The sequence below is a fragment of the Malaya genurostris genome, chromosome 2 (assembly GCF_030247185.1).
Source record: "Malaya genurostris strain Urasoe2022 chromosome 2, Malgen_1.1, whole genome shotgun sequence".
NCBI classification, from domain to species: domain Eukaryota; kingdom Metazoa; phylum Arthropoda; class Insecta; order Diptera; family Culicidae; genus Malaya; species Malaya genurostris.
The window spans coordinates 351350416-351363696 of NC_080571.1; the positions used below are offsets into that span (position 1 = coordinate 351350416).

Below are 13281 nucleotides of genomic sequence, written 5' to 3' on the forward strand. Positions count from 1 at the left end.
AGAGCTATATTTTTGACCGATATAACATTTGTCTAAGTGTTTTCAAATGATAAATAATTGCATGTTATAATGGGAGAAAGTTTTCAGTATGAATAATTATCTCTACCGGCAACAGTGATCCCGAGGCATTTATTATTTACAGCAGGGAGCAACCGGAATAAGAAGAGAAATATTTTTCTGGAAAAAGAAGCCAGTTGTCTGGTCCTGTCCTAGATAGATATTTGCGCCGATTACCGATTTTTGGAAAAATAATCTGGCAACGCTGCTTCGTAGCGTCAACCGTCATTCGCAAATACAAACTAAAATTCCTCGACTGCAGTTGTAGAAATGTATCATCAATAATTTCTGCTTCTTATCAACGAAATGTCCGTCCCATTGGAAGCAAGAGAAATTCTCTGCCACCTAAATCAGCTAGGCTACAGAAATATCACACCGGAACAACTGAAAGAGTTTCAAAAAGGTATACAATTTATCTTCGAGTGCCGAAAACATTGTTTACATCAGTTTCTTCGTTCGTTAGATCTTCGCAAGCTGATCAAATTTGACTGTCGAACAAGTGATGGAACGGTAGGACGGCATGTGCTGCAGCAGGCAACGCAAAACTTGGACCCGTTTCAACGGTTACATACACTGACCACAATCAGTTATGATGCGAAAATTGCCGGGAAACGGCAGCTCGGATCGAAGATACAATCGGCCGCATCTTCTCGAATAACGAATACCACCGGAGAGGAAAATATCCGTCCGGAATCGAAGGAAGAGAAAGAAAATCAACCCGTTCGAACCAAACTGAAGCCACAGCCTAGTGAGGAAACGGCGGCAAACAAAATGTGTAAGATTGTGATCCATTTTATATGCGAAAATAGTTGTTCCATTATCAATTTTAGGGATTCGACCGAGAAGTACCAGTGCAATGAAACGCAGTAAAAATGACCCAGTTTCACTTTATCATGCCTATCAAAAAGAATGGACAAAGTTTAAGAACCAACTGCCGGGAGAAAACAGCCACTCTGACCTTCGGTGGCAAATTCGAACTAAATTACTAGCAGAAAAGTAGACTATCACGAATACCTTAACGAAATTCCGCCTGTTTGTGGTTTATTTAAATAAGACTGAAATTCATTATAATTTACAATACAAACATTCCAATTTTATTTTCGCTATTTCAATCAACACGTGTTTACTGATCAATCGCAAATTTTCGCATCAAAGACCGTGAATTATTCCGGTGCAACTGTTCACTCAATTTGGTCTCTATTTCCAGAGCGGCACTCCTCGTCAGAACCAATGTGCAATGTTTGAGCATAGAATAAACGTTCAATCCGTACACTGGCATCAAGTTGACGTGGTCAATCGCATCGGCTCCCACGGTGATATTCCTCGGCATAATGTCACTGCTATCGACAAACAGCACTGACGGTCCCCAGCAGCGCTCTTGTATCAAATCCTTAAGAAACTGAGGATCCTCGCTTGGAACTTCCAAATCCGTTACAACGTGCAAATCATCTTGCGCTAACTTGATTGACAAAGTCGAGATCAGTCCAAGAACGCGATTAAAAAACGGTAACATATAAAAATGGGTCGTCGGTGAACGAGGACCATGAGCGATTCCTCCACCGCGCCATAGTGGGGATCGAATTGAACCGTGCCGAGCCTTACCCAATCCTTTCTGGGGCCACGGTTTCCGACCGCCACCGCGCACTTCATTCCTTGTTTTTGAATGGGCAAAACTAACGAACCGATATTTTCGCTGCCATTCGATATTTTGATGCACGATATCTATCCGCGGGGTCGCTCCGTATATCTCACAGCTCAAATCCTGAATGCCGAGCTTTCGCTCCTCAACGTCATCCATATTTTCTATCCATACTGAACGTGGTGCTCGCAGCGGATTGACCGGTTGTGTCTGATGCTGTAATGTGGAATAGTTGCAGTTGATGGCACCAATCGATAACGGTCTCCATCCGGCGATGTTATTTACACCTTTTCGAATTATTTGAAGCATTATCAACGAAAAATGCTACCTTGCGAAAGGAATATTGTCACGCAATCGGTATTTGTAAACACATGTCTTTTAAGAACTGTCATATTTCCTACCTTTCTGACTGATGGAACACCTTCTTCATCAGCTGTATAAACCTTGACTTCCAGTGCCGAACGTTTGTTTTTTTTTAGAAAATTACTAACTTCGGAACGATCGCTTTTCTTTTAATCATATTGAACAAATCTGATCAGATCAATAACTTTCAGTTTTTATTGGTGAATACTATTTACAGGTATTGGACCCTACAGTTACTATTTTGAGTCAAAAGTCATGCAAAACAGCATTGACTCACTATTACAAATGTATATGGCAACACGATCCAAATAATTTGGCGCGAAAATAAATTTTGAACATTATCATTGCATTAATAATATTGCAACTCTCCTAAACAATACATTAAAATATCATTATACAGTAACAAATTTTGATTCCTGGGTCAATCAGAATAGTAACATGACATCCGATAAAGCTTTCGAACTGGTTCGGGAGTTAACGCGAACAACCGAAACCATTCCTCCGTTCAATGTGTGCAATTTGATAACTTCAACAAACATCAAATTATTACCTAATTTTTACTTTTAGGATGATGGAGTTCGATCTGTGCTGGAAGATATTAATCAGATTTACCAGGAAAATTATAGTTTCGCGTAAGTGTACTTGATTTGATAATGAGTAGAGCTAGTATAGGTTTCGTGCCATCTAATAAATTTTAAAAAAAAGTTCAATCTTCAATGCATGTCCCGTTTTAAACGTTTTATTGGATTGTAGTATTCTAATGTGCCAACATAATTTTTAAATGATTAGTAATTAAACTCAGTCTTTGATTAAACAAAAACGGTCCTTGATGTGAAAAGGTTGACTGAGACCGACCAGAAATCCTTTGGAATATTCCCGGATACTACGCGGATTCCGACAAATGATCATTAAGATTAAGGCCGGGTTGGAATGAATCAACATTAATAATAATACATTGCGGTCTAAACAATTCGGTCTACATTAGGACTGTCTTAGACCTAAACTGATTAACATTGAAACAGAGAACAGACATCCAAGCTCAAACAAAGTTTGTGTAATGCACACAAGTGAAAATTCGTTAAAAATCGCCGTTGCGCACAAATTTCCATTGTATGCAAGCTCGAACGCAAGAGCCAATAAGCTATCGCTGGGCTGCTTGGAGCGCCTCTATAGGCGAATTGCTACTTGGTGGTCACTTTCCCAAGGAATACAAGGCGGGTGAGTGCCTAAGTAGCAAATGTTACTTGTTGAAATTGCAGCAAATCACCAACTTGTTCATGTTTCACTAGCAGTTAAAGAAGTTCTGCAAAAATTTTCATATCGTCATATAAAATGGGAATAACTATAACAATTGTGCAATTTATCAAAGAATTTCCAAACGGCTGTCTTAATGGGAGTACTACAAAAGGCCGAAATACGAAAGGCGGAAAAACGAAAAGCCGAAATACGAAAAGCCGTACGTCACAGAAAGCCGAACCTTCAAAGGCCGAAACTCAGAAAGCCGAATCGTTTCGGCTTTCTGAATTATGCAAGAAAATCTTCGGCTTAGCTGCCTGACTGTTCACAGTCAACAAAACTAAAATCAATTCTCAATTTTTGATAGCTGCTCATTTTCTCTAAGTGTTTCTACTACAATTGTAACACTAGTAGACGAAGCAGTTTTTCAGGTCGGAATGAAATTATTTTCTAAATATACTAAACGTTAGAATTCTTACCAAATACTTTGTACCACAATAATAACACACAACTCTAAAAACTGGTAAAAAAATTAGATCAGCGAGAAAGAACGAACAAAGGTGATCACGAAAGACAGTTGTTGGTAGGGGAATAATGAAAAAATCAGCTGTTTTTCAAAGTAGGGCGAATCTTACAAAAGTAAACAAATCGAGTTACTCTCTCCCACCAATAAATGCTTCAAAATCCTACAATTTTGCCTAAAAATACGGTTTCTAAAAAATTCTCAATTTTAGTGATACAAAGAACTATAAAGGGTGAAACTGTCATTCCATTTGTTTATGTTAGTTTCGCCCTCCGTGTTCCATGCCAACAAACAGAGCGATACTTTAATTGGTAGTAAGGAAGGCGAAACTATTTATTTTCTTTATTTTAGATGGTTTACGAACCTTTTACTACTGGAAATAGTAAATGAGACGATAAAATTACCCGCAGATTTATCTTAGTGGCAAAAACCAACCAATTTCACGAAAAATGCGCATGGGCGTAACTTCATAATTCACACAGGAATCATAAAAGTAAACAAATCGAAAAAGAGCTAGGCTCTTTTTATGTTTATCTACTCTGCAGGTATAGAAGAAAGGGATGCCAGATTTAAATAAATATCTTTTCTACTCAAGTAAAAGAAATCAATTTTTTATAACTAATATGTAATTTAATTATAGACAACAAGTGGATTACCGCTAAAAATGTAACTTTTTTGTGAGAAAATTATTGTAACTCACTTACTCGCCATTATATATATATTTCGGCCTGTTATGCTTCGGCTTTCCGAAATTTCGGCTTTATGTGGTAGATAAGAACATCGTCGGCCTTATGTATTTCGGCCTTTCGTTATTCCGCCTTTCGTATTTCGGCCTTTTTTTAGACTCCCGTCATAATTGTATCGAACACAATGTGTGTCGAAATTGCTATAAATCTCTTGTGGAAGAAAAATTAATGAAATGATGCTCTCCGCAAAGCAATAAATAATAAGCCGAATTGAGAACCTTACTGGAAAAAATATTTTTTAGTTTTGGCTGCCTCATAAATTTCAAGGTCAGTGTGTACAATTTTCTTCAGTTTTAGAAAAATAATGATATAAAATTCAAAACCTGCAAAAAAGTTGTGCAAGATATATCTGTTTGAAATGAAATATATATTACCGCTTGAGCAACTTGTTTTGGCAACTACAGCACATGGAGTTACCAAAATAATACCTACAGTGCGTATCACAAAAGTCGGGTCCACTAAGGTGAATGCCTATACTGTATTGTTGTTTAATTCAACTAGAAGATTTAAACTGACAAAAAAAAAAAACAAACCGTAGAGCATTTTTTCCCGAAATATTAACATGTTAACGTTTCCTGTTATTTAGATAACATAAGTCATTAGGTATACCATCGATGCCATTTTAGGAAATATGAAAAAAAATCATTTCGAGATTTTTCGGGTTCAGTTTGCTCAAAATCGTCTGAAAATTTTAAGAATGTTTGAATACAAGTACGTATTTATACGCTATTCCGATGATTCTCATGAAAAATAATAGACTATTATTTTCACAGAAAATGGTGTACAATAATCAAAACACATTAATTCAAAGGCGCTTGAAAATTTCAGGCGTACGAATACATGTTTCATCATAAAAATGCATTTCGTTGTCGATTTTTCATTTAAAAAATACAAAAGATCAATTCTATAATATAAACCAGTTGAATTGAAAATCAAATGTGAAACTTCTTCATTAGAAATTAAGTTTGTTATGTTTTTGTAAACGTCATTCCATTTCTTGTTTGCATTACGTAGTAGTTTTCACGAGTTTCACAATTGTTTTTTCGCTGATTTTCTTACTGCCTTTGTGATGGGACTGACGCATGAGTTTTTGTATCAGTTGCACAATCGTAGTAACGGAAGAACTTAAAGATAAATTTGCGCTTTTTCCATAACACAATAGTTACTAGAACAGTAATATAAACTAACTTGATAAATTGCACAATCAGTAGAAAAATACAGGACAGCAACTTAACATTCTACTTGGGTAATGTCAGAGACATAACTGGATGACGTGAAAACGAAAAAAACTGGCAAGATTATTCCCCACTTCCGAATATCAATAATATTTCATATTAGTTGATAGATTGTGTGAATTTTGTAACTTTTACTGTTTCGTTTCCGGAATTGTAACAGTGCATCTATTCTAAAGTATGACATACGGACAAATTTTCATCATTAGTAAAGAAAATCTTCGTTTAGTTCTTTGGTAGTATTTAAGTGGTTCTAAATAGAACCTCTGTGAAATTTATCCGATGTTTATAACTGTTGAGTACTTTTTGTCACAATTTATTTATCTATACCAGAACCTGAGTTCTGAACATTCAAGAACTGGAACTAAATTAAAGATCTATACTCAGAACCTGGGACTGGCATCGTATTCAGTTGCACAATTCAGGTTTGAAATTTAAATTAAGGACTCAGTTCATGAATTGTGAAGCAGTACTCATTTTCTGAATCCGAGTTCCGAATTTAATTCTAGAACTAAATTCTGAACTTGAATTCCAAACCTGAATGACGGAGCTAAATTCAGTTCCAAAACTCAATTCTAGAACCTATCGCTACGCCAATTCAAACGCTGCGCCTGCTTTGTGTTCAAGACATGCTGACAATGCTGCGCTCCTGTTACTTCTATAAATCAAATTCATGCTAACATAGTTGAGTTTAAATAGTGCAGTATAATCAACCAGCTGGAATTAAAATAGTCTTTCATCGTTATAATCACTATTTGGAATGTGGAAAAAAAAAGTTTGTATTGACCACCCTACGTGCATCGAAAATACCGCAGTCATTATTTCTCAGTTGCAATTCAGTTGAGAATTTATTCAGGCTGTGAACCATTTCGCGGTTAATTTCAACTTTTGGTTGAAATCTGACACTTGAATGGTTATTTTGTGTCAAGTAGTTAAACTTAACTAAAACTGCGGCCCATTTCAAAATTTGACGGACGGAAAGTTATTTGGGTTTATTTTCCAATGGAAATAATTTCAACTAAAGAAATAATATTAGAATTTTCATTGCAAGATTTTTTTCATTGTCGAAAAATAACCATCGATCCAGAATTCAGTGAAACAAATTAATTTGGAATCCGGATTCTGAAAATGAGTTCGGTTCATAATATTCTACAATATAATTCTTGATCTGGATTTTGAACCTGAATTGAGCAACTAAATTCGAAATTTGTTGACCCAGGTTCCGAATTTAGTTCTTTAATTCAGTACCAGTTCCTGAATTCCAGATTTCAGGTTTTGTTGTTGATAGATAAATGTTGACTAAAATATTCCCAAAGAACTATTCAAAGTTTTTCTCCGCTGAGGATGGAAATCTACAAAAAAATTATTTAAAAACATTTTCGATTCGTTCATATTCAACGTTATCGTTTGTGACTAATTATTTGTCTGCCATGGAAAATAATATAGTTGGATGCTAGTAGCAATCACGTAAACGATTTGTTTTTGTCTTGTTAAGACAAAGAACCGAGCTAGCTACGAGTTCGAGACCCGTCTCTGCAGTAGTTTCGTACGTCATTTGTTCAATTTGTTTTCCTCGTTACCTACTGATCAAATTTGAAGCACGTAAAGTTTTGGTTGCAAAGTGGTTAAAAATTAACTACCCACAAGAAAAGTTATTGCTTTAGAAATCGATTATTTCTCATCTAAATTAAATCGTTAGTTTTCTGTATAAGATATGGAATTTACATAGATGTTATCTATCGTCATTGATGCTTTAAAGAAAACATGATATCGACTAGCCACCTTGTCTTTAGATAAACTCCCGAGTGTGTATTATTTGATCTTTCGCCAGAAATCACAAACCAAAAAAGCGGATGGGTAATGTCACAGAAATAACCGGATGACATGAATACGAAGAAAATAGATGGTCCGTTTTCTTTTCTGAACCTAGAACTGAATTTTGGAATTCTAAAACTCAGTTCTGATTCTGGAACTGAATTCTGAACCTGAACTCGAAAACTGAATCTGGATTGTCGAACTGATCATCAAATCTGTGTTCTGGAGGTGAATTCTGGATGAGGTTTCTGGTTCGGCACTGAATACCAAATCGGGATCCTAGCACTGACTCTGGATTCTGGTTAGCAGTTGGATTTTAGCAGACCCTGTCAGCTTGGAGCGAAATCGATCTTCAGTTCAGCAACGCCATCGCACGGCATCACATTCAACATATCATGTCAATTGTATAAGTGCGCAGCCCTGCTATTTTGGCGCGCACGAATTTGACATTTCTCTCTCCTACTTATATGTATGAGATTTGATGCGGACTCACCTGAGGGCGACATGCTCGCAAAAAAAGATGTTGCCAATGATTTGTTCGAGAAATGTGAGAGCTGGATATCTTGTTAATATGATGTCTTTGATTTTAGTTACAGAATTCCGGCTCATGATTCAGTTTTCAAATTCGAATCCAGAACTTACCTTCAAGATTTGGTTTTAGAATTCTGATCCGGAGTTTAGTTCTAAAAATTTCAAAATCTAGTTCCAGAATTCAGTTCCATTTGTGGAACTGAATTTTGATATCTAACTCTAGACCTGCATTCTGGAACTGAATTCTGAAACTGGATTTTGGAATGCGTTTTAGAACTGAATGCTGGAAATGCAACTGAATTTTTGATCTGAATTTTTCTTCAATTTCAGAATCCCGAGCCTGAATTCTAAATCTGAATATCGGACAGGAATTTTGGTCTGAACCTCAATTAGTTTCAAAATTCAGATTCAAAAGTTATATTCAAGTTCAGAGTTCATTCCTGAAATTTACTTTTAATGTCCAGATCTAGAATAAAGGTCTAGTTTCAGATTTGGTTCCAAAATCAAGGTTCAGAAGAAGGTTCTGAAATTCGGCTTCAGTTCCTGAATTCTAAAACTGAATTTTTGATCTGGATTTGAAAACAAAAGAAAATCTGGTTTTGGATTCGGACACTAAATTTCAGAGCTGAACTTTAGAACAGTATTCTAGACCTGCAGTTTGGAACTGAATTCTGGAAATACAACTGAATTCTGGCCCTGCGTTTTTCTTCGGTCTCAGAATTCTGAGCCTGAATTCAGAAACTGAATTCTAAATCTGAATTCCGGATCGAAATTTTGATCTGAACCTCAATTTCAGTTCGAAATTCAGATTCGAAAATCAAATCCAAGTCCAAACTTCATTTCCGAAATTTAGTTCCAGAATCCAGGCTCAGAATCAGGTTCTGAAATTCGGCTTCATTTCCTGAATTCTAAAACTAATTCTGGTCATGGATTTTGAACGGGAAACAGAATTTTTGATTTCGATTTGGAAATGAATAAGAAAATCTGGTTTAGGATTCTAGAAACTAAATATTAGAACTGAACTCTAGAATAGGACCTGGATTCTGGTCTAAGATGAACGAGTCAACTACGCAGACAAGGATGAATGATGCATCAAACGTTCAATTTCTTCACTTATCAAACATTTTAGCAAACATTGATTTCGAGTTATTTGTAATTATCTCATACTGAAAACTAAAAATTCTTTCAGTTCTTTTTCGGGAACTGTCTTTATTCAATCTGTTTATAATTCCATAGAATCATTTTCGGCAAATAGTAAAATCGTTCAATCGCCTGTCCACTTTCAGGGTCTCGTACAATCAAACCGGCGATCGCAAGTATCTGCCCCTGGTCATGTATCGGCACAAGCTAATCCAACGTCAGAAGCGCTGTCTGATGATCTACTTGTACAACCGAATCCAGAAGCTGAAGAAAGTCCGATGGCATTTGGGTGCCACGTTGCCTGCCGATATCAAGGCCAATCTCAACGAGCCGGAGTTGCAGTGGTTCAACAACTACTCCAAGATGTTGGCCAGCTACATGATGACGATCGGTGATGGCCAAGGGCTAAATCTAACCAACGATATCAAACCACCGAAGTCGTTGTTTATCGAAGTGCGCTGTCTCACCGATTATGGAAAGTTTGAACTGGAGAGTGGTGAAATTGTTCTGCTGAAGAAAAATAGCCAGCATTATTTGCCGAAGTTGCAGTGCGAGGCGCTCATCCGGCAAGGCATCTTGCAACACATTGTTTGATGTGAATTATTTAGCGAGGGAATGTATGTATGCAAACGAAAGGATTAAATGAATTTACAACAATAAATACGCTTATTTGAAATGGTAATTTACGCTGGAATTCCTATGGGAAAACAACTGCTTACCATATGCGGAAATTTCGACCTGAATTTCCGAACTTTATGACTTGGGGAAGCCGGGAAAAGGCAATAAATTGTTTGAACGAAGGCGAGGTAGGAAACAAAAAAAAAATCCCGAACGCAAATCATTTACTAGCTCCTGCAAAGTACCTATAAAATCGATTTCGATTGCCTGGCGCCTAGACCCTGTAGAACGCAGAAGAGAAGCCAATCTCATTTCACTGACCGGCAGAATCTGGGAAAGTCTGAGATGATTTTATTTACATAATATATACGAATAGGATTACCTATTCTGTTTGAAGGTTTGACCCCAGCAACGTCAACAGAACGCACGAAAGAGACAACAAGACGAAACAGAAAAAGCGGAAATAATTATGGAATTTTCGCTTGGATAGACCAAAGAGGAAAACCAGTCATGGTTTGAAATTCCGCCTGGGTTTCTCTACGCTTTTGCGACTGATCGTTCGCACTTGAAGGGTAGTTATTTTTCGATGCGATGCGGTTCACTCTTTCTATCATCAAATTTAGGACACCGGGAGCGAACGAGACAGTGCAATCTGCAATCCTCGCACTTTATGCTAATAATGTATTTACCATTCGAAGGCGCCTCGTAAACAAAAGACCCTTCCGCATAAGTTAATCAACAGTACCGTGTGCCGCAAGCGCTCCTTATGTTTTGGTTTATTGGGCTGGGTTTTCCGGAAGAACGGAAATACCTAACTTTTCAGCAACAGATGGTGGAACTTTAGCCTCCGGTGATCGACGACAGCGTGCCAAACTTTCGAATTTGAGCGTAAAGAGGACAAAGAAATGACGTGGAACTCTCGTAGCCAATGGCATTGGGTTATTTATTTATTTTTTATAGAATATCTCTATCTCTATGAAAACACGCGGAATTTTGAAACGCCAAAAAATCACACGAAATCGATTGATGTTTGACAGATGTTTTGTTTATTGCAATCGTGCATCATTTTTTTCATAGCAGCTATACTGCCATTATAAGTATAATTATAAATTATGCGCAGATCAAAAATAAAAATTTTCATGGTTCCGTCATCGCTTAAATTTAATCATTAATTGATTATGGTTTCATGAAAGTCTATAAATCTGATCATTTTTCGTAGTTCCGTTTTGTGTTAAAAAAGCATATATGTTTTCATCTACTTCACGTTTCGTCTTCGACTCAGCAGTGCACTATCAGTTCGAATTGAGCCTCCGTTTCCATCCAACAGTTGATTGTATGTTTATTTTACTCCGACTTTAACATATTTGATCATTAGCCGGAACAAGGGAGAGATAATACAATATATTTCACAGAATTTTTATTATGGTGTTGTGTTTTAGTAAAGTCTTTGATGAATTGGAGTCGTGGAATTCCTGTGGTAAGAGCTTCGCTGGTTGAGTCCTTGTCGGTCCGGGAAATCGTTGCACGACGCATTTGGTGGGTTGAAAACAAGGATGCCATTTATACAGATTTATCTATATTATACAGATTTTTACATCCTCATACAGATCTAATACAGAATACAGATTTTATACAGATTCCCTAAATTTAATACAGATTTATACAGATTTCACAAGAAGTAATAAAGAAAAATTAAACTATTTTCGTCTGAGCTATCTTTCAGTATTTGATTGCAGTGACGAGATGAAAGTTTATTAATCAACGGACAAATCACAAATTAAAGTAAAAATTTGTGTGCATATGTTTGATGATCAACACAAAAAAAAACATTTATATTACAATTTGAAGCTTTATTATTAGGCTAAGGCCGTAGACAGAGTGAGCAGGAGAAAGTAGAGCCAAACTTGGTACTGACAAAAGCGAGTAATGTACTTACAGTAAATTAAAAGGACCTTGTCAGAGAGAAAGCTGAGCAGATATATCGCTTGCACTCTAACAGGGCCCCTTTGGCTTGCTGAAAGTATGCTTCCCTCTTCTGGTCTGCTAATGTCAACCACCAGCTCGGTTCAGCTTCTCGCGTTTATTCTGTCTGCGGCCTGAGAGTTGTATGACCTGACTAGAAGTTGCATATTAAGTCAACTTTTAAACCTAGAAAAGTATGTGTAATTGAAGTTTAATTGTGGTTGAAAAAAAAACATTCATATTAAATTTCGTCTTTACACATTTTTTGGTGAACTACGAAAATATGAAAAATAAATGCTCATTGAAACTCTCATTCTATAACCATAATCTGTTGAGATAGCGTTCAAAGTCGTTTCATTGCAGAAATTTCATTTTATTAGTGAATACAGATAAATACAGATTTTTCATACAGGGTAATACAGATTTTCTCTGAAAATATCTGGCATCTCTGGTTGAAAAGGCTGTTCAGCTGGACTAGGTGATGCTGCACTGAGCTACGGAAAACATCCCTGGGAGACGATCCCGGCGGATGGCCCGCAGAATCGGTGAAACAACGGCTGGTGCAGTTTGGAGTAAGTCGGGGCCACGGTAAACATCCACAGAGAATCCACCGGCGAATGTAGATGAGAAGAATACAAAGAATGACGTAGAACTGTGTTTTGTTCATATAAGTCCTAAAAAAAATTTTTTTTTCGAATATTAATAAATTGGTTGTATTTGATCAGAACTTTCCAGAAGAAAAATTCATAAATTTATGTCACTTTTTCAACAAAGCCATACCATTCTTTCACAAAAAACATCCTATTTTGAATGAAACTTTGACATTTGAAATATAAAAGATATGAAAATCGCGAAAATAAAATTGTTTAGTTTAGATTGTTTAGGACTCGAGACAACTAATTGTTTACAACCAACCCGTTGATCGATAAACAGTTGTTAAGGAATAAGTCTGCTGTTTGGTTTATGTAATTCAAGTTTAAAATCCATAGGTTCTAATCTGATTTCATTTCAATGAAATTTGATGTGACTTGCCTCGGTGTTTTCAACAGACACTTTAAATTTTTCCACAAGACACTTCCCCCCCCCTTCACCAATATTTTGTCAACTAGAATATTTGAAAATTTGGTGAAGATAATTAATGATATCACATGATGAGACACAAAATATTAACACTATCATAACATTTGAGTTTATTGTGTTATCCTGAATTATGTGATATCCACATTGAGTATGATTGGGTTAGCGTGTAGCAGTGGGTGAGAGTGCGGAATAACGGTGGCATGCGTTGAATCAAAGGCCGCGAACGAGTGTCTAGAATATAAGTGGATATCTGCGGAAAGGAGAATATCACATTCATTTTCATCGTAAGTATGATTAAGACGATTTACAAACGACGAGAAAGCTGAAAAAAGAAAGAAC

The 13281-nt window shown here is 36.5% G+C and overlaps 3 protein-coding genes across 3 annotated transcripts; 2 read left to right on the forward strand and 1 right to left on the reverse strand.

Moving 5' to 3' along the window:
• The first annotated feature begins 280 nt into the window (after positions 1–280).
• Positions 281–1154, forward strand: LOC131432130 (uncharacterized). Its single transcript, XM_058598231.1, has 3 exons — positions 281–460; positions 521–832; positions 888–1154. The coding sequence occupies exons 1-3, from the start codon at positions 364–366 to the stop codon at positions 1055–1057; spliced, it is 579 nt and encodes a 192-aa protein (XP_058454214.1). The 5' UTR covers positions 281–363; the 3' UTR covers positions 1058–1154.
• On the reverse strand, positions 1129–2078 carry LOC131432129 (large ribosomal subunit protein uL4m). The gene has a single exon (XM_058598230.1). It carries the CDS (start codon positions 2003–2005, stop codon positions 1181–1183), a length of 825 nt encoding a protein of 274 aa, XP_058454213.1. The 5' UTR covers positions 2006–2078; the 3' UTR covers positions 1129–1180.
• Positions 2079–2436: 358 nt separating this feature from the next.
• LOC131428170 (DNA replication complex GINS protein PSF1-like) lies at positions 2437–9958 on the forward strand. The gene is made up of 3 exons (XM_058591887.1): positions 2437–2569; positions 2627–2691; positions 9429–9958. The coding sequence occupies exons 1-3, from the start codon at positions 2498–2500 to the stop codon at positions 9874–9876; spliced, it is 585 nt and encodes a 194-aa protein (XP_058447870.1). The 5' UTR covers positions 2437–2497; the 3' UTR covers positions 9877–9958.
• The last annotated feature ends 3323 nt before the right edge of the window (positions 9959–13281 follow it).

What these genes read in the sequence shown, in the direction of transcription:
- LOC131432130 (XM_058598231.1), top strand. Translation starts at nt 364, where the DNA reads ATGTCCGTCCCATTGGAAGCAAGAGAAATTCTCTGCCACCTAAATCAG. An exon ending in ACTGAAAGAGTTTCAAAAAG is followed by an intron (nt 461 to 520) that starts GTATACAATTTA and finishes TTCGTTCGTTAG; the next exon opens with ATCTTCGCAAGCTGATCAAA. An exon ending in AACGGCGGCAAACAAAATGT is followed by an intron (nt 833 to 887) that starts GTAAGATTGTGA and finishes TATCAATTTTAG; the next exon opens with GGATTCGACCGAGAAGTACC.
- LOC131428170 (XM_058591887.1), top strand. Translation starts at nt 2,498, where the DNA reads ATGACATCCGATAAAGCTTTCGAACTGGTTCGGGAGTTAACGCGAACA. An exon ending in AAACCATTCCTCCGTTCAAT is followed by an intron (nt 2,570 to 2,626) that starts GTGTGCAATTTG and finishes TTTTACTTTTAG; the next exon opens with GATGATGGAGTTCGATCTGT. An exon ending in CAGGAAAATTATAGTTTCGC is followed by an intron (nt 2,692 to 9,428) that starts GTAAGTGTACTT and finishes GTCCACTTTCAG; the next exon opens with GGTCTCGTACAATCAAACCG.
- LOC131432129 (XM_058598230.1), bottom strand. Translation starts at nt 2,005, where the DNA reads ATGCTTCAAATAATTCGAAAAGGTGTAAATAACATCGCCGGATGGAGA.